Raw genomic sequence first — 20,915 nt, 5'->3', positions numbered from 1 at the left:
ACGTGTAGAACTTCCTTTTTGAAAGCTGATTACTGTAGCGTCCCTGTTGGTCCCATAAAATAAAACAAAACAAGCTGTTATACAAATGGTACCAAGGTTTTATAAAACTGATTAATTTTAGGTTTATGTTTACTTTATGTTAGCACTCAGGTAAATGTGGGTGCCTGCACTTGTGTCTGCTTTCTGATTCCCAACTTCCATATGGTTTGTTTGCCTCTTAAAAACTCCATTTTTCCTAAGCTTGGGCTCAGGTCTCTATTAAGTGTTGTGGCAGGGCCAAATCAGTGCATTTCAGACTCTTCCTTTATGGGAACACCTTTTATAACTTCTCCCATTCCATAACCTGACTGATGTGTATTGTCAATAAAACTTAATAATAATATTGTTATCCCAATTTGTGGGAAAAAATTTTAAAGTTCCTTGAATATAGCATCTATTCATACATCTCTTATATAAAGAAGTATTTAGTTAATGTTAAATTATATTTGCATTTAATCTAAGTTTAATATATTATTTTTTCATGCTATTCTGCAAAGAACACAGATGGCAGGGAAAAAGGATACCAACAATGTTTATAAAACTGTGTTTAAACCAGACACCGGGGCACATGCCTATAGTCCCAACTATTCGAGAGGCTGAAGTGGGAGGATTGTTTGAGCCCAAGAATTCAAGACTAGCCTGGGCTACATAATGAGACATTGTCTCAAAAACACAAATAAGCTATGTTTAGTTCATTTTTCTATTGCTTCTAACATTTATCACAATGACTTTGGGGTAGTAAAAGTTCCATGTGGAATTAGGAATGTCTTATTCACCTTGATATTCCCTGTTCCTAACAGAGTGTCTGACTTAGCAAATAGTATTTATTCAGTAGAACTGAATTTTTAAAAGCAAAAATATTTCTTTCTCTTTTGAGTCTCTTTATGGTTCTGGGCCTACAATTCTAGTATTTGTGGCTGTAAGTAGGCATAGATGAATATACTTCAGAACTTGAGGGATGCTTAGTGAATCTATTTATTTTAATAGAAAGATATTTTTATTTATATATGAACAAGTAGAAAATTGATATATATGTGTGTAGAGATCGGTAAATGTTGTCTATAACTTCCACAGTTCCAAAGCATTGGTGTATAATGGCTGGGCACATGTCTCCTCTGTTAGGTTTGGAGCTCTGTCAGGTCTCATGTTGTCCGCACATTGAATTCTTAGTCAGGAAAGATGATCAGATAATGGGTTCTAAGAAGAAAGTCCCATAAGACTTGAATAAATAAATAAGTAAAAATTCATTGGATAATTATATCTTCATTTGACATATTAAGTTAATTTTTCTACAAAAATCACAGTGTGACATGTCAGTCTGAGTCATGTCTGTAAAAGATAATCAATAAAAATCAGTTTATTATTCTGTAATTACATGTATCGATTGATGCCTTTTAAAATCCCTGAGCCATAGAGTAATGTTTCCCCAGTTGCCTTCTGTGGTAAATGACTGAATTAAATGGAAATGTAGCTAGGATGATGAAGGGTATTTATCCTGGCTATGAACATGTTATTTATTTTACTATCTGATAATTGTCACTTAGCTACATTTAAAATGATAGTCATGACTGTATTTCTACAAACTTCTGTCTTCAAATTGTTCATAAATAAATCCTGCAATTAATTCACTATTCCACATTGTTAATAGAAACATAGAAATTCTGAATTTAGAAGGATTTGTCTATCTACTCCTTATAGAGAAATCATTAATCTCCTGAATTTTATATATTAATATTTCATAATATCTTTATCACTTTTTTAAAAACACTCTTAGTGGGTTGGGCTTGCAGTTACTTCATACATTTGAATAAACATCTCACCTCTCTGAGCTCCTCCAACATATGGGTTTATATCCATTTATTTGGCATCTAATCATATGACCCCTAAAAAATTCATATTTAAATCTTTCCTTTGCATAAAGTTAAAAAATATTGTTTCTGACATTGTTTATAAATATTGTTAAGTATCATGCACTTAACATAGGGACAGATGTAATTTATTTAGAGAGTTAGGTCTAAACGATGTGGGATATAAATATATTTTGCTGCTTCTGGTGACTCACACCTATAATCCTAGCACTCTAGGAGGCCAAGGTGGGAGGATTGCTTGAGCTCAGGAGTTGAGACCAGCTTGAGCAAGAATCAGACCCTGTCTCTACTAAAACTAGAAAAATTAGTGAAGCATTGTACATGCTTGTAGTCCCAGCTACTTAGGAGGCTGAAGCAGGAGGTGAATCACTTGAGCCCAGGAGTTTGAGGTTGTAGAGAACTTGGATGATGCCACTGCACTCTACCTGGGACAACTGAGCCAGACTCTGTCTCAAAAACAAACAAACAAACAAAATACGTTTTGTCTGTTTGTGTGAAGCTTTGAAGTATCAAAACCCATTGATCATTGTCATAAACCTGAATCATCTCCCTCAGGAGGCTGAGTCAGGAGAGGGGATAAGGATCAAAGGGTAGATGGGAATGTTACTAGGGTAAATTTTTATTTAAGATTTAACAGTTAGTCTTTTTATTATTATTCACCAGCTAAATAAGATCAATATGCAAGCACAAAAGAGAGAATGTTATCAGTATTTCACGATGCTAGTTAGCATATCGTTTTAATTGTCGTGTGTATTACTGGCCAATAGTATAAGTGTGATATTATAGATAAATATAGTGGCTTTTTAAATTCAGAAGACTTGGCAGTAACTGATAAGAGTGTAAGGTTCTTAAGGGCAGTGTTTTCTTAGAGTTTTACCTGCTAACTAGGACATAATAAGAGAAAAGGGCCTCAGTAAATATTTGTTGAATGAGTGAATGTGTGAATATTTTCCTTTTTTGTGAATGCATTTTGTCTGATATATGAGGGGTATATACTTGAGGGATGCTTAGCAAATCTATTTATTTTAATACAGGCTATTTTTATTTGAACATGAGCAAGTAGACAGATAGGTTAATGTTGTCCATAACTTTCTCAATTCTGGGTTATTTGTTGGCATTCTTTTCTCTTTCTCCATAGAGCTTAGTGTAGTTACTTGTATGACAATACACTTAATCGACTCTAAGTTGCTCTTGTTTTTCAACCTTTAAACATCATTTGAGCATAAAAGAACCTCATATGTGTTTTCTCATTTAAACTGTTTCTTGCCATAAAATTGCATTTGTGACTAGTAATAAATACTGATAGTAGTAGACTAATTTGCTCATTGTGTAATTTGATAATTGTAACCTACTAAATTAAATGTTCATCCAAATTTTCCTTAATCACCAAACCTACTTATTTAAGCATCGAATTTGGTATTATTTAAGGTTCATTGTATGCCCATAAACTATTTTAGCCAAAAATTTATGACTGGGCACAATGGCTCATGCCTGTAATCCAAGTACTCTGGGAGGACCAGGCAGGAGGATAGCCTGAGTTTAGGAGTTCAAGACCAGCCTGAGCAAGAGTAAGAGCAAGATCCTGTCTCAACTAAAAATAGAAAAATTAGCCAGGAGCACTGGCATGTACCTGTCATCCCAACTACTCGGGAGGCTGAGGCAGAAGGATTGCTTGAGCCCAGGAGTTGGAGGTTGCAGTGAGCTATGATGACGCCACTGCACTCTACCCAGGGCAACAGAGTGAGAGTCTGTCTCAAAAAAAAAAAAAGAGAATATTGTGTGATTTTTGGTAAATTGGATAATATTTAGTAATTTGTGAATTTGAAAAATCAAGCTTCTTATGTAATATTTTTGACTTAGTGGTATGGAATAGAATATAACATTTTAATTTTAAAATGTCTTCTTGGAGATCTTGATTCAAATTGTAATCCTAGTTTTTCCTGCTCCTTCCATAGCTTCCTGCAGATTTCACAAAACTACACCTTACTGACAGTCTCCACCCACAGGTGACCCACGTTTCTTCTAGCCATTCAGGATGTAGTATCACTAGTGATTCTGGAAGCAGCAGTCTTTCTGATATCTACCAGGTAAGAAGGAGTTTTTCTTGTCGTTTGCTTCATTTTCATGTATTCTGAGGAGTTTTACTGTTCTCAGTTAATATTAATAGAATCTGTAAATTAAATACTTGCGTGTATATGTGCATATATGTACATAGAACATTAATGTTTATGCTTCTCACAGACAGCATATTACATGTGTGTTTGTTTTAGGATGTAGAACTACTGCCTAATTGTGCTTGCCTCTGCTATTACCAGTTATCAGAATGTTAAATAGAGTGGTTGGAATGGAATCATTTGTCTTGACTTTAAATATTTTATTCATTTGACTGTAGGTATAGTACATTTATGACTCTTTCTTGACTAAAAACCATAGGGGGAAACTGCAGAGTTGGCTTTTATATTAAGTTTTTCTTATTAAAGTCCATATTGAGTATGACAAAAGGGATTATTAAGATTGGATCATTGAATTATATTTCTTTTATTTTAAAAAATTACCCATAGATTTAGTGATGTGTTTAAGATAAAAATCTTATGGTACCACTGAATGGAAAATAAGCTAGAATTATGGGATTCCAAACATGTTTTTAAAACAAAATAATCTTAATTGTTAAGGAATAGTTTATTGCCTTAGAATATGCAAATTTAGGGAAAGCGACTAAAATATGCAAAAGAAATCCTCTTTTCAAATACATTCTAATAATATTTGATTTTAGATGGTTTGAAACAAAAGAACATTATATTCACAAAGTATAGTTCTTGGCTCCTTAGAAATTGTGACATGAAGTGACCATAAAAAGTACCTTTTTTTAAGGAACATTATAGTTATGAAGGATCATTGGTATATTTAGACAGTGCTAAGTTTCTATTTTTTTTTAATTACTAAAAGTAAGTGAACAATTAGAATACCATAAATATAAGACATATTTGTTTAAGTTTTAAATTTAGTAGATCTTAGAAAATAAATTTTCTTTTAAAGAGATAGTTCATTGGGTACACACTTTTCTCAATTTACCTGCCCCCCCACCCCAAACCATTTATTTCTAGAAGTTGCTTTTTTAAAAAAACATTTAAACATCAAGAGTTCCCTTACATGGAACAGTGAACAGTATACATAAAAGCTGTGCTTAAGCTTATATTAATTGAAATATCATGGAAGAGCCCTTGTCCTCTAAATCTTGAGATGATTTTACACATTTTGACGATCTCTAACAGGAATACAGCTTGAGGTTATAGCAGTTATTACTGTTTTCTTCAAGTATATACGAACTTGAATTTCTAAAAGATAAATTTATAATAAGAATGAAATAATTTGTTTATATAATTTATTGAGGCCTGTTCTGAGGGGGATTTTAGCCAAATGTGCTATTGCCTTGAGTGAGCTGGATGCAATCATGAGGAAATTCCTGATGGTGTGTCTGTCCCTAGCTATCATCCAAATGCCTGAGTGGGTGAGAGTTCTTAATTGCTCTGGCACAGTTGGCGCTTACAGTCTGCAGTCTGACTTTATCTTGGTATTAGAGAAAAAGGAGGGTCCCTGTGTATCATTTTGATTCATTTGGTTGAGTTTCAAAGCTATTTGCTTCAAACTTGATGACAAGCATGTAGCCTGGAAGTTTATATTTGTCATAAGGAAAAATCCATAGCTGGATCTAAGGATTTGGCTATTAGCTATGCAAAACATAACATTTAATATTCTCAACAGACCCTTTCTGTTATCTTTACATCAGAACTTCTTAAGGTGAGAAGAAGCCTGACATCTAATTGGTCCAACTCCCAGTCTTGTATTGAATCCTATCCATCAAGCATCCAGTTACTCTTGAACAGTTCCAGGGATGAGCAACTATCTCTCATGGCAGCCCATTTAATCTTTGTACCACTCTGACTTAGGGAATCTTTTCTTTTTTTGTTGAAAGCTGTCACATTGAAGTGAGTGTAAATGCTCACCAGATGGGCACAGAGAGGTTGAAATTGAACGCTGTGAACAAGGGAGAAATGGGTAGAATAGTGTTGCTGCTGTGGTGGAAGGAGAGAAATTTCAGAGAAATTGAAATGACTAGCCTTAGGAGAAGAAACCCTCCTCTGGTTCAACAGGGACACCTCCTGGTGGGTTTGGAGGGGCAGTTTGGGAGTTGAGGGAGTTCCTTTCTTAAACTTCTGTTTTCTCTCTGCAGAGTTGAGTTCATTTGTTGAGAGTGAGAGAGTTGGTGGGTAGAGAGTTTTAAGGAGAGATAAATTTTGAAATAATAGTTGCAGAGAGCTTAGGAGAGCAAAGTGATCAGAGAAATGGAGACTCAGTTGAGTTGGTACCTTTAAATATAAAATGATTTCCCTTTACCCTGGTAAGCAATTTTCTCCACAGTTAGCACAAAGATTTGGCTTCATCCAGGATGAAGTTTTGCTAAATGAGTGTAATACTTTTTTTTAAACTATTTTTTTTTAACTTTTTCTAACTACAGAACCTTGCTTGTGCCTGCCTTCTGGCTGGAATGTTTTCTCCTAGCTTGATCCTTTTCTGCCTTCATTTTCAAGCATAAGCACTCCTTAGGGAGTGTTTCCTTAATAATCCTCTGTAAAGGAGGGCCTACATTTTGGTTTCTTTCCTGGCCCAGTCCTTTTATTTCCTTCCTAGACCCTAAGTGAAATAAACATTGCTTTCTATGTTGCCTGTCTGCCTACTAGAATAACAGCTTCAAGAAGTCAGGGAACTTGTCTGTCTCGTCTCCATTTTCTCTCTAGAGCCTTAGTACAGTGCTAGGAGATCATAGGCATTCAGTGAAGATGTGTTGAATGAATGTAATTGAAATAATAGAATAGGAAATATAAGCAGAATATGAAAGGAAGTTAAGATGGGAAATCTGAATGCTAGACACAGAGGTAGTAGAGTCTTGAAGACTAAAGATCCTCCTTAAGTTGAAAGTTTTCTTGGAAGCAGATGGGAGCAAACTGAAGTAATAGGTTATTGGTGACAGAAAGCAGAATGCCTACTAAGTTAGTGATATGAGGCAATGCCATGTCCATCCATGATGAGGTCCTGGCTAAATAAATGACATGACTGTAAGAGCAAATGGCTTAGGCAGACTGGAAATAGTTGTACAAAAATAGATAGATCAATAAAACGGAGTTCAAGCAAAATGGAACTCATGTGTAAGGGCAATATATGTAAGAGAGAAAACCTCACAAATCAGTGAAGAAAGCGATAGATTATTCAGTTAAGTTGTTTTTAGGGTGTGGGAGTCATTTTATATTCTCACTTTGTATCATAATTAAAATAAGTTCCAGATAAACTAAAGAGTTAGCAAACCCTTAATGTGGTAATGAATGATCAAAACATTTAATAATTAAAATGTCAATTGATATGAAGACTTAAAGTCAAAATATAACTGGTTTATGCAAATTAATAAGAAAAATACTCAGCTCACAGTATAAAAATGTTCAAAGGACAAAAGTCGGTCATTTACAGAAAAGAAAATGCAAATATCTCTACCTTACATAAAATATTTGAAACCTATTAATAATTGACTATATGAAGATTTAAATATGGGACTATTTTGCCTATCAAATTAACATAGATTTTCTTAAATATTTATAGATATTTTTATACATTCCTTATAGGATTATAAATTTAGGAAAGCAACCTAATAATTTACATTAAGAGCTTTAAAAAATTGTCCCTCTCTTTTAGGTGTATGTGTATATATACGTTGTGTGTATTTAAAAGCATATATTGAAATAAAAAATATTAACAGTGTAAAACTAGGAACAACATAAATTATATACAAACCAGACTTCATGCAAAAATTGTATTTCTAAATATATTTTATACGATCCATATATATATGATTTTATGTGATGTTCCTTCTCTGTTATCTCACTTAAATTAGCATTCAGTATTACTTTCTAGCCTAAATTTATATGAATCTAGTTTAAGTGCTGTTTGGGTTAAATACATATGTTTGAGATTCTGTAAATTTTATTTACATCAAAGATAATTTATTAAAGTCTGGACATGGTGCCTGATGCTTGTAATCCCAGCACTTTAGGAGGCCGAGGCAGGAGTACAGCATGAGGCCAGGAGTTCGAGACCAGCCTGGGCAACATAGGGCGGGAGACCCCATCTCTACAAAAAATTTAAAAATTAACTAGGTGTTATAACGCATGCTTGTAGTCCCAGCTACTTTGAGACTAAGGTGGGAGGATCGCTTGAGCCCAGGAGTTCAAGATTTCAGTGAGCTATGATCACATCACTGCCCTCCAGCCTGGGTGAACAGAGCAAGACCCAGTCTCGGGGGAAAAAGATATTTCTTAAGCAATCCTCTTAAAATGTCTATATGTGTGAGATATTTAATACACAAAACTTTTTTGCAAATGATTTTAAAGTGCTTAATAAAATATGTGCAGTATTTTATTTTTAATTAAGTTTAACCTTTCACTGGAGCTATATGGCATTTAAAATTATTTTAGTTTGTTCATTTTCTTGACATCATTTAAAAAAGTCAAAATAAACTGGTTTTAAGAAATATATTCACTATAAAAGAATATATTTAGTCTGTTTTTATTTAAATCATAGATCTTTCAGCATTGATCTGAGAATATTATTATTTTTAAAGAATAACGGGCTGGGCATGGTGGCTCACGCCTGTAATCCTAGCACTCTGGGAGGCCGAGGCGGGCGGATTGCTCAAGGTCAGGAGTTCAAAACCAGCCTAAGCAAGAGCGAGACCCCATCTCTACTATAAATAGAAAGAAATTAATTGGCCAACTAATATATATAGAAAAATCAGCCGGGCATAATGGCACATGCCTGTAGTCCCAGCTACTCGGGAGGCTGAGGCAGGAGGATAGCTTGAGCCCAGGAGTTTGAGGTTGCTGTGAGCTAGGCTGACGCCATGGCACTCACTCTAGCCTGGGCAACAAAGCAAGACTCTGTCTCAAAAAAAAAAAAAAAAATTACTATTTAAATGTTAATGGACAACTAAATTTATGTTAGGCTGTACATGTATAGGGTAAATTAATTTAGGACAGGAGTTATTTGCCTAACTGGAATATGTAAGCCTTTCTTCTTGTTGCTGAGACAAATATAATCATAAACTTCTAAATATAAAGTGTCTGTTTAGAGTATCCTTATTTAGAATAAAAGGGCTTAAAGACAAACATAAATCTTAGTAGTGTTGGGTTCAAGGAAGCTAGAAAGCAAATGTTTCAATTATGTTTATATGCAAATATGTTTTTATGAATGTATCTTTTATAACTTAGCAAAGTTATTATTGCATTTTAACTCTTTTCTTTATAAAGACTGTCCTATGAGAAAGCTAGACATAATGCAAAGTAGTTAGTATTTTTCGTATTGGTCAGGCCTCATTTTGAGTCCTGGCACAGTTACTAGCTTTTGTTTTGTTTACATTGAACAACTTACTTAATTTCCTTGAGTGTTTTCTCATCTGTAAAATGGGGTAATAATACTAACTTGCTGAATTGATATGAGGATTGATTATTGTATATTAAAAGCATCCAATTTAGTGCTAGATATTTAGTAGTCATTTAATATAGGATCACTATAATTATTGTACGAATCATTTGGCTGGAATTTAATGGGTGCAATAATCTGAGAGGTTTTTTACAAATATGTAAGGAGGTAAGGTGTTTAATAGAATTTTGTGTTTTCTTGTTTTTCTGCAAATATAAATTGTGTGCCAGGCTCACTGCTGGTATGGGTAGAAGGTGTACAAGCGTAATACTAAGATGAAAAAATGTTAACACTTTCAGAAAGGAACTTTTGATCTTAGCTGGCTTTCTGTTCCCATGTTTGATCCAAAAGCCGTCTTAGGAATGGTGAGAAGCTGTGTCTCCAGTTTATAGATAAAACCTGGAGGTTAAGTGACTTTGCTAAAACCACATAATTAATGGTAGAGGTGAGATTTGGAGCCACAAAACTGAGTTTGTTCCTTCAGCAAATATAAATTCAGTAAATACTGAGTTCCAGGCATTCTTCTTAAGTTCAGTATAATACTCTTCTCCAGAATACCAGTTTGTGTTTATTAAACTTTTAACTCAGTGTCTAGACGTCTTGTTGTTCGTGAGACAGTGGTATTTTGAAATTAGTGGATTCCTGAAAAGTTGTTTATCAAGTTTTTTGAAATGTCTGATTTAGGGAATTCTGTGGTATTTTAAAATAAAATGGACACTTATTATAAATAAAAGTAATCCTCTCAGCTGGGCGCGGTGGCTCACGCCTGTAATCCTAGCACTTTGGGAGGCTGAGGCGGGCGGATCGCTCAAGGTCAGGAGTTCGAAACCAGCCTGAGCGAGACCCCGTCTCTACCAAAAATAGAAAGAAATTAATTGACCAACTAAAAATATATATACAAAAAATTAGCCGGGCATGGTGGCGCATGCCTGTAGTCCCAGCTACTCGGGAGGCTGAGGCAGTAGGATCGCTGAGCCCAGGAGATTGAGGTTGCTGTGAGCCAGGCTGACGCCACGGCACTCACTCTAGCCTGGGCAACAAAGTGAGACTCTGTCTCAAAAAAAAAAAAAAAAAAAAGTATTCCTCTAAATTACTGGGTTAGTGAATGTTATTTTATGAATAGTTTGTTTCTTAAAGAGTGGAATACCCATAGAGATAGCTAACAACTATGATCATTTACACAAACAGAGTGGAAAGTTCTGTTTTAGAGAAATGAATCCAATTGACATTTAAAAGTCTCTTTCTTTATTTAAGACTTAAATATAATTCATTTAAATGATGATTTCTTTGGGGTGTTATAAAATACATTTTCATCTTTAAGCATATATTAGAAGTTTTAAAATTAAGAGAATCTTTTAATTATATTAAATTATTTAAAATACAGATTTTTAAGATTTATATCTTCAGTAAAATACCCTTTCTTCTTTCTGCTAGTAATAAAGAATGTGTATATAGAGAACTCATAGTATATTGAAAATATAAGTTGGTTGGTAATGAATAATCTTCAATGTTAAGATGACAGTGGAGTACAAGTGTAATAATAGCAAGCATTAGCAAAGTGTCACTTTTCTCTAGAAGTAAGATGTGGTGATAACAATTTTGACCTAATTTTTCTAGTCACAACCCTGGCGCTACTATATCACATCAAGTTCTGCTTCAGTCTCCTAGAGTCTAGAGATAATTCAGTGAATTTTGAATTTAAATTAGGGGATGTGTTTCTTCTTCTTTTTTTAATATTAATTTTTTAACTAATTAACTTCTTTATTGAAGAAACCAGAGGAAAGGTTCAACTGCTAAAAAAATGAGTGTAATTTGGAAAGTCTATAAAATCAGTTTTCCAGGGGTTAAAGTAGGTTAAAAGTTGTGAATAACACCCGGCTCACCTTAGTGGGCAGCTTAGGGCCATCTTTGTATGGCAGGGTGGTCCTGTTTGTGACTGAGGAACATTACATTGTGGAACCTGCTCCCAGGATTTCGAATGACATGGCAGTACCCCATGACCTAGCAATAACAATTCAAGGTAGTACCCTATGGAAATAATAGGAAAGGCATACAAAAAGTATGATTTATAATCATAGATAGAATACTGAAAATAAGTAAAAATGCCAGTGGTAGATGGATAAATAAATTCTAATTCATAACTATGATAGAATAATGTGTAGGTATTAAATACATTGTAGAAGAGAACATGTTTAACATTTCACTGTGTAAAAGAAACTACAGCTGGGCGCAGTGGCAGACACCTGTAATCCTAGCACACTGGGAGGCCGAGGTGGGAGAACTACTTGAGCTCAGGAGTTTGAGAACAGCCTGAGCAAGAACAAGATTTCGTTTCTACTAAAAATTTAAAAAAAATAGCTGAGTGTGGTGATGTGTGCCTGTAGTCCCGGTTACTCAGGAGGCTGAGGCAGGAGGATTGCTTGAGACCAGGAGTTTGAGGTTGCAATTAGCTGGGGCAACAGAGTGAGACTCTATCAAACAAAAAAAAAAAAAGAGAGAGAAAGAAAAAAGAGAAGAAAGAAACTACCGTGTTTCCCCGAAAATAAGACAGGGTCTTATATTTATTTTTTCTCAAGAAGATACCCTAGGGCTTATTTTCTGGGAATGTGTTATTTTCCCCTCAAAACCTCAGCTTGCAGCACGCACAGGATGGCCGGGACCTGACAAGGGGAGCCGACCTTATTGGTGGGGCTGCCGGCACCTTTCCAGTCACCTCTGGGATAGTAGCTGTCACAATGGGGCAGATGAGAAGGGCTGCTCCTCTTCTTTACCGCTTGGTAACGAAATGCATGGGTTGTGCAGATATGCTGCGTAGCCACGCCCATCACTAGGTTTTATTTTCTGGGTAGGGCTTATATTGTGCAAATGCTTAGAAATCCTGCTAGGGCTTATTTTATGGGAAGGTCTTATTTTCGGAGAAACATGGTAGCAGTCCAGGTGCTTCTGGCCTGTGTGCTCTGAGGGAGGGTCCAATCTGCCATCGGAGCCTCATGGGCCGTGGTAAGCATTAACAGTCTTCCATCTTTTAGTGGATCTACGATGGCTTGAGCAGTGTCCTCGCCAAGAAATCTGGAAAGCTTGTATTCTTGGGTTTGGATATGGAGGCAAAAATCACTCTTTACATGCTCACAGATGACAGATTGGGCCAACATGTTCCAACACTGCATCTGACACAGAAGAACTAACAATTGCTAGAATGACTTTTACAGCTTTTGATCTTGGTGGGCGTGAGTAACCATGTCGGGTTTGGAAAAATGATCTCCCAGTAATTGATGGGATTGTCTTTCTGGTGGACTGTGTTTCTTCTGAGTGTGTCACAGTTCCTTCTGCATGGGCCCTGATGGCTTATTGCTCTCCCACCTGGAACACATCTATTCATCACAGTCAGCAGTATTAAGGCCATTGTAGCTTTTGTACACATTACATCTTTTGTCTTCAATTATTCTCCTTAAGTTTTGCTTATATGTGTTACCATTTGGGAAATTGTATCTACAGAACTGAAAATGTGATTAAAACTCATTGTTAAACTTGAGAAAACATTAACACATGCTTGTATTGCTTTGAAATGTAGGATTGGATCTTATGTTCTATGATATAAACCAGGAATTTACAAGGGTGAAACTTTATTGATAAGAAAATAGCACAATTCTTTAAATTTTGGCTTCAATTATAGAAAGTATAGATCCTTTATACAAACAACACTTGTAAGTGTCTATTTTAATGAGGCAGATTGGGTATTGGTTAAGACTCTGTAGCTAGAATTTCTGGGTTCTAATCCTGATTCCACAATTTATCAGCAACATGACCTTTGAAAAACAATTTCTCTTTAAGTGTTCAGAGAATAATAAAAATTAATAATGCTTCTTTATAGGATTAAATGAGTTTATACACAGCACTTAAAGCAATGTCTGCCTCATTGTAAATATTCAGTGTTATTATCAGGTTCAATATTTTATATTTTTATCTTATAAAAATCTTTATTTGCCTATTCTTAAAAATAAAATGTTTATTATTGAAAATCATGTGGGCTATCATTTATTTGAAGTTGAATTATATTGTCTACAAAATTAACAATTTTAAAAGACGATGTTTTCAAGATTTTAATATTTCATCTGGAAAATACATTTGTGAAATTTAAGATTAATGTAGTTAATATTTAATTGAATTCATTCTTACTATGCTTAAATAGTGAGTTCTATATATGTAATGTCCAGTAAGACCAATATGATGCATATATACATATTGCTGAGATGATAATCACAAAAGGCTACAGATTGAACTAAAAAGCATAAGTGTTCTATGTTTCAGCTAACCCAACAGAAGAGACCATCTTGAAATGTATAACTCCAAATACTATCTTTTTCTTTTTTATTCTATGTTACAAATAACATGACAGCTCAGATAAGAAATCACAATTACTGAGATAAGATCATTAATGCTGGCCAAAAATTTAATAGGAGATAAAATCATTCATATTTTATTGAGGTTATTCTTATATATAATGTCTGGTATATAAATATTTGTGGGATGTTGAATACAGCTCACTTAGATATAGAAAAATAAATATAACAAAAAAATTATTCTGATCATCTAGTCTTATTATATCTTTGAGGCCCCAAAGACTGATTTACTTAAAATAGTTTTTAATTTTTCTTTTCTGATTTAAGGCCACGGAAAGTGAGGCTGGTGATATGGACCTGAGTGGGTTGCCAGAAACTGCAGTGGATTCTGAGGACGATGACGATGAAGAAGATATCGAGAGGGCATCAGATCCTCTGATGAGTAGGGACATTGTGAGAGACTGCCTGGAGAAGGACCCAATTGACCGAACAGATGATGATATTGGTAAGTTTAAATGAGAAAATGAATCTGATGAGCTCGGGTGCGTTCAGGGTGGTATGGCCATAGATAGAAGGAGGTGGTGAACAGTGTGGAGGGGAAGGGCATACCTCTAACCATTGCTAGGGAAAGGCAAAGATGTGGAATATAACCAAAATGTTAAAACAAAACAAAACAAAACAAACATTTATCAGGCATTGGGCGGGGGCAGTGGGAGGGGATTGGTATATATACACATAATAAGTGCGATGTACACAGTCTGGGGGATGGACATGCATGAGGCTCTGACTCGGGGGAGGGAAGGCAGGAGCAATGTACGTAACCTTAACATTTGTACCCCCATATTATGCTGAAATAAAAAAATAAAAAAGAAAATGAATCTAAGAGCAATTAAAAGCATTTAGAGGTAAAATTGTCTGTTACAATAGAGCCCAATACTAGTAGGCTTTAAAAAGTCATTAATTTATTGAATTCCTTAGCATAAACAGTAGTATTCATTGAACAAAAAATGGAAAAAGTCAATTTTCCTCAGTCAATACCTTCAACAGTCTACAAATAATATTGTGAATGAAACTTCCCACTAAATCCCTTCCACATAACCCTTTTCTTAGTTTATGACCAAAAAAAAAGTTAAAAGTAGTCTTCCAAGTATTACCTCTGTTAATTTTCTTGTGAGCACTATTCCTATCAAGTTCATGTTTTCTGAATTTGTAAACATGAGTCAAGTGGTGGGTAAATTTGTCATGTAGATGAATTTGCTTCTACTCTGGTTTCTACTCTGGTTCTGTATAAAGATGAGACTGGGTGGAGGAAGGCAGCAAAATGTCAGGTTAACTGTGGGGGGTGTGCACCCTGAGACTAAAAATTTAAGTGGCTTTTATCCACCTTTCCATCACAGCAGGCGTTGATTTCATAATAATGGTTTTGTATTTGAGTATGCCTCCCAGACTTGGGCTTCTTCCTTTGTATCCTTAGCGTGAGGACTAATTCTGTTGAGAGTCATTTCCCCACCCATGCCTGAGCCCAGTTATCTATTCTGGGATAACTCCCCCAACTCTTTGGGCCAATATGAATTTGAAGAGAAATTCTGTGAACTGAGTCTGTTGGGATTAGGTATAGGGTGGTACCTAATCCTATTAGGTAGCATGTGAGTGGCTTTGTAGCATGCATTTCAGTGAGACAAACATGCATGAGGAAAAACTTTATTTAGGCATATATATATATGCTAGGAAATTAAAGATGAAAAGCCAAAACCTTGGTTGGATTAGATATTTAAATTTTAATCATTGTAGGAATTGCTAACTATATATGTGAGTATCATGTGGTGGTAATTATTCATTCAGCGAACGTGGTCGAGCACCTTCAATGTACTGGACATTCTTCCAGGTCCTGGCAACTCAGTGGTGAGCAAGGCAGCCGATGCCCTTGCTCTATTAACAGTTTGCTGGGGAAACACATGATTAGCAACTGAACAAGTAAAACACATTGCAGGTAGTGAGTGCAATGAAGAAGATTAAAGATTAAAGTGGGGGCAAGGGTGATGGAAGCAGGGACACGGCCTGAGTGGAATGGTTCTCGGTTTTACCCCCTGAGCACTTAGGATTGCACTTCCTGTGTCTGACACCACATGTTCATCTGACTTACAGTGTCCAAAGCTGGGTTTCGCTCTCCCCCTCCTTCTTTGCTTTCTTGGGTCTGATAACACATGTTCTTCTAATTTTCATTGTCCAAAGTTGCATTTGCTTTCTTGTTCTATGTCCTCACCAACTTCTTTTTTTTTTAATCCCTTAATTTCAGTTTTAAAGAAAAAATTAAATCATGTGTTCAATTTACCATTTCAACCTAGAATCCTTGCTCATAGGGTTTTTTTTTTTTAAATTACATAGAATGTTGCTTTTGAATCTGTTCATTTTAAAGTAGTTGTAGAAGAAGATGCTGATTATTTTATATTTAAAATATGTGTAGCATGTATGTCGTTCCTGGAGGTTTAAGGCTTTCCACTGATATCTGAGAAGAACGTCTGTCCCCGAAGTTCTAGAAAGTAGGAGCTGTGCTAATTCCTACAAATAAGTACAAAGCTGTCTTTTTAAAAAATGTGCTTGTCAATATAATCTCTACAGTGAATGATGTTTATTTGAATACCAATATACTTGCAAGCAGTGACTATTCTGATGCTTGCTGCTATCAAATATACATTTATTTAAAAGTAATAAATCACTAACATTAAAGAGAAGGCCTAAAGGGTGTTGTTTAGTCTATGTGAGATCTTGAAAGATCTTATATTCTATCTCCCTCGAAATAAAACCACATCTGAGAAAACTTTAGCTGATACTCTTATTAAATCTAACTCATCTTCCAGCACTTAGTTAAAATAGACACCTTTTATATGAATGACAAACATCTGTAAGATTAATGTTTTCTCTAGATGCCTCTCTTCCTACCCACCTTCCTTTATCCCCCCAAAAAGGGGGAGATGGGGTATGTATGCATGAGTGTTTAAGTTGAGTCAAATGTAATTGCTAGTATTTTATCATATTTTTAGCAGCTATAGGAAGAAAAAAATTTCCCTTTGGGTTCCCATAGATTCCTGGGTATACCTTCTCAATACTTTAAAGGGAGGCACTTCATTATATTCATTTTTGTTCTAGAACTCATAACTTTGTAAGTTACTCAATTATTGAATGTTTGTGAAGTTTATTTTTTTGTTTGGCCACTTGACACATTGGAGAGCTACTTTGATCTTTTCCAAACAACCCGAGATATTTTTTTTATCTTTAATATTAAGCATTTCTCATATAAAATTGAGTCAAGCAAACCCAAAGTAAGCTAATTTTCTGAATTGGCTTTAGCCAATTGGCAAGTTGATTATTTGTGTTTTCTTTGGGTCGCATTGACTAGAAAAACTTTCTTTTTAACGGTTAATATTTTTCGCAAACAGATGTCCTTTTCCTAACAAAATAGGATAGGTAACAATAGTATATCATTCTAATAGATTAGTGTATAATTCTAATGGGATTGTTTTAAGAAATATAAAAGAAAGTAGACTTGCTTCTGCCATCCATGGCTACTGCATTCTGTATGTCCCAGGAACTGTGCTAGTACCTATCCCAAGCTCTGAATTCTTGGCTACTCCAGTCCCTCTAACTCTGCATGATACCTGTGGCATTATCAGGGTTCTTTTTGAGCCTTCTATAGACAAATGCTTGTTTTTTATAAATGCTTCTTTTAAAATTGCTCCAGTCCTCTAGTGTAATAGTGTAGAAGTTATCACAAAACCAATGATATCATTATTGAATCCTTAAGAATCTTAAAAAACTCTTAGATGCCATCTGGTTAAGCATCTGTATATTTTTGGTTTTTCAGCTGAGCCTAGAGAATTATGTACATCGACTATTATTAGATCTTTTCTGTCTCCTTTATCCCTACAATATGTGATACACAGATATTTTCTATCCTGTTGTATTTTTTAAATGCTGGTCACTACTCCTATATCACAAATTGATTTCATGACCCACGAATGCAATAGGAATCTGCCAAAAAGCAAGAAACATGTATACAAAACACTTTAAAATCATCATAGCAAATATTTGTGAAGATGTTTTATATTTTTTTCCCACTTCATCTTCTTCAATCATATGTGTAATCTTTTGGCTTCTATTTCTTATTGTCTAAACACACATTAAATTCAAAATGCTACTTTTTTTTTTGTTTTGCTTGCTTGCTTTCCTCTCTTCTCTTCTCTTCTCTTCTCTTCTCTTCTCTTCTCTTCTCTTCTCTTCTCTTCTCTTCTCTTCTTTTCTTTCTTTTCTTTCTTTCTTTTTTTGAGACAGGATCTTGCTCTTTTACCCAGTCTGGAGTGCAGTGGTGTCATCATAGCTCACTGCAACCTCCAACTCCTGGGCTCACGTTGTCCTGCTGCCTCAGTCTCCCTAGTAGCTAGAACTACAGGCACGTACCACCATGCCTGGCTAATGTTTCTATTTTTTGTAGAGACAGAGTCTAAGTCTTGATCAGGCTGGTCTTGAACTCCTGGCTTCAAGCAGTCCTCCTACCTCAGCCTCCCAAAGTGCTAGGATTGCCAAGATGCCCAGCCAAATTCCAAAATATATCTCATAATTTCTGGTCTCACATTTTTCTTAAACCCATAAATTTTTGCTTGTCCAAGAAACTCGGCAACAGCTAGGGGAGGAAAAAGTAACATGTGCGGTCTCTAGGTAATACTGTAATACCTTATGGTAAGGGGTGAGGAATTGTAGCTGGAGAAAACTGAGGCTGGACACAGCAGAACTGTGATGTGCTAGTCAGAGGCCCATGACTTCTTCATTCACCTTGATGATTCAAATCAGTACATTTGTAAAACAATTAATTCGTACCTCACCTATGTGATAGGAATGGGTCTTCTTTTGCAGTAGTATTCAGAATTGCTTCAACTGTTGTACCAAGGAATAAATATATTTTATGGAATGGCACAGGCACGCCTACTTATTCCAGAAATAAGTTTCACTAAATAGAACTTACTCTTTCTATAAGTGATGGGCCTTGATATTTTATCTTCTTTTTAAAAAAATGTTAGTTGTAAAAGTAAATTGATTTCCTGACACATAAATCTAGGTCAGATTGAGGAACACTGTCCTGTTGTTAGACTCTTTGGGTGCCACTTACCATTGTTATTCTCTTTATTACCAGAGCTGCCGTGTGTAATGAAAAGTCTTATACAAGAGGGATGACATCAAGTCTAATCAGAATATATTACCTAGCTAAACCAGAGAAAACCACCGAGTCTGTCCTAGTATAGTAATGTTTTCATAGAATATATCCTTCTATTGTACTTTGTTTTAGCAATTAGCAAACTATATCCAATATCATAAAATTTGTCACTAAATCTTAACAGATACATAGGAACTGTTTGATTATGCGGAGATAGGAAAAATGAAGTAGAATTTTTATTTAGCTGAAAGGTTGAATGATATCCTGACTATAATAATATTGACAATATTTCCAATTTGTTATTTACTTTGTGCCAAGGACTTCATCATTTTTATTGCATTTGATTCTCACAGCTATCCAGAAAGGTAGATATATTATTCTTTTGCAAATGAGAAAACCATGCCTTAAGGCAACTAATCAACTTGCCCACATTAATAGTAAACATTCAAATGTCTGAGACACCCTGTGCTCTTTACTACTACCTGTGAAGTGTTTGTGAGCTTTGGAGGCAAAGGGTCCTGAGTCTTGTCATTGCCACCTCTTGGCTGTATGACTTTGAGCATCAGTTTCCTCCCTGCAAAATGAAAAAGAACACATGCACTTCATATAACCATGGTGAGGAGTAAGAAAAGAATTTAATAGACAATTAATAAAAGTACCTAATAATAGGGAAACATAGGACTGTTAGTAATGGAGAAGACATAACTTGAAGAGACTGTGAAGTCTTCCCTCTTGTTAATAGCTAGAACCATACCAAATTGTAAGTGGTTTGTTTCTCCATAGCATCACCAATAGGAAAAATGATCAAACTTATTTTTTTTTTTTTGCCAAACTGTGAGATAAGAAATGGTATATCAGTTTTCATTTATATTCATCATATCATGTTATAAATTTTAATTTTTATTTTTATTTTATTTTTTTTTTATCACTCGTGTTGAGGTTGATAAATTTTAATTTTTAATTGACAAATCATAATTGTACATATTTATGGGGTAGATAGTGATGTTTTGATACATGTAATGTAAAATAATCAGATTAGGGTAATCCATTATCTCAAACATTATTATTTCTTTGTGTTGGGAACATTCAGTATCCTCCTAGCTATTTGAAACACACGTACACACTCTCCCTCTTTATACACACACACACACACACATATATATATTTATACACGTATATATATACATACATATATATATATATGTATATGTGTGTTTGTGTGTCATATAGTTTTGTTTTATTTTTTTTTGAGATAGTCTCACTTTGTTGCCCAGGCTAAAGTGCTGTTGCATCAGACTACCTCACAACCTCTTTTTCTTTGTTTCTTTTTTTTGAGACAGGGTCTTGCTCTTTTACCCAGGCTGGAGTGCAATGGTGTCATCACAACCCTCCAACTCCTGGGCTCAAGCAACCCTCCTACCTCAGCCTCCTGAGTAGCTGGGACTACAGGCGTATGCCACCACGCCCAGCTAATTTTTCTATTTTTAGTAGAGACGGATCTTACTCTTGCTCAAGCTGGTCTGCAACTCCTGATCTCAAGCCATCCTCCTGCTGCAGCCTCCCAGAGTGCTAGGATTACAGGCATAAGCAGAGTGAAACTATGTAATATATTATTGTTAACGATAATCATTCTACTACAGTGCTAGTAGTATTTTATTAATCAGTTAATTTTTGTAGATCTTTTCTTATCCATAGAAAATATCCGTTTTGAATTAAAGGTAGTTACTTCTGATGTTTTTAGGCATTTACCTGCCCAGGAGGCACTGGAATGGTCCTACCAACTTATGGGAAAATTCTCAGAGCTCCATTTCATTTTAAGCTCTTAATAAGATCACAGTTCATTTTCAACTGAAATTTCTCATTGGCGGTTTAGTGCTTTCTTCTGTACCGTTAGAATTTGAATGATGCTGTAAACTGGCAGCTGCCTCTGAATCAACT

At 35.2% G+C, this 20,915-nt stretch overlaps 1 protein-coding gene and 1 long non-coding RNA gene across 20 annotated transcripts in view; one reads left to right on the top strand and one right to left on the bottom strand.

Annotated features, from left to right (window-relative positions):
* RAPGEF2 (Rap guanine nucleotide exchange factor 2) overlaps positions 1 to 20,915 on the top strand; it is a 241,484-nt gene that overhangs the window by 186,915 nt on the left and 33,654 nt on the right. For all 18 annotated transcript variants that reach the window (XM_012735611.2, XM_012735606.2, XM_012735607.2 and 15 more), the window contains 2 exons: positions 3,863 to 3,994; positions 14,099 to 14,276. In XM_012735611.2, the coding sequence (XP_012591065.1) occupies positions 3,863 to 3,994; positions 14,099 to 14,276 (310 nt within the window). The remainder of the gene's footprint in view (positions 1 to 3,862; positions 3,995 to 14,098; positions 14,277 to 20,915) is intronic.
* Positions 1,155 to 20,814, bottom strand: LOC105854968 (uncharacterized). Of its 2 annotated transcripts, none has more exons than XR_002221217.2 (3): positions 20,727 to 20,814; positions 19,457 to 19,551; positions 1,155 to 1,236 (listed from the first exon to the last, which is right to left on the bottom strand). It is a non-coding gene; the product is annotated as an uncharacterized LOC105854968 (long non-coding RNA). The 2 variants fall into 2 exon arrangements; XR_001146408.3 differs by having other exon boundaries at positions 19,460 to 19,551.

The sequence above is a fragment of the Microcebus murinus genome, chromosome 15 (genome assembly GCF_040939455.1).
Source record: "Microcebus murinus isolate Inina chromosome 15, M.murinus_Inina_mat1.0, whole genome shotgun sequence".
In the NCBI taxonomy this organism is placed as follows: domain Eukaryota; kingdom Metazoa; phylum Chordata; class Mammalia; order Primates; family Cheirogaleidae; genus Microcebus; species Microcebus murinus.
Note: the sequence above shows the minus strand (reverse complement) of the source record. Positions and strands in the feature narration are given on the sequence as shown.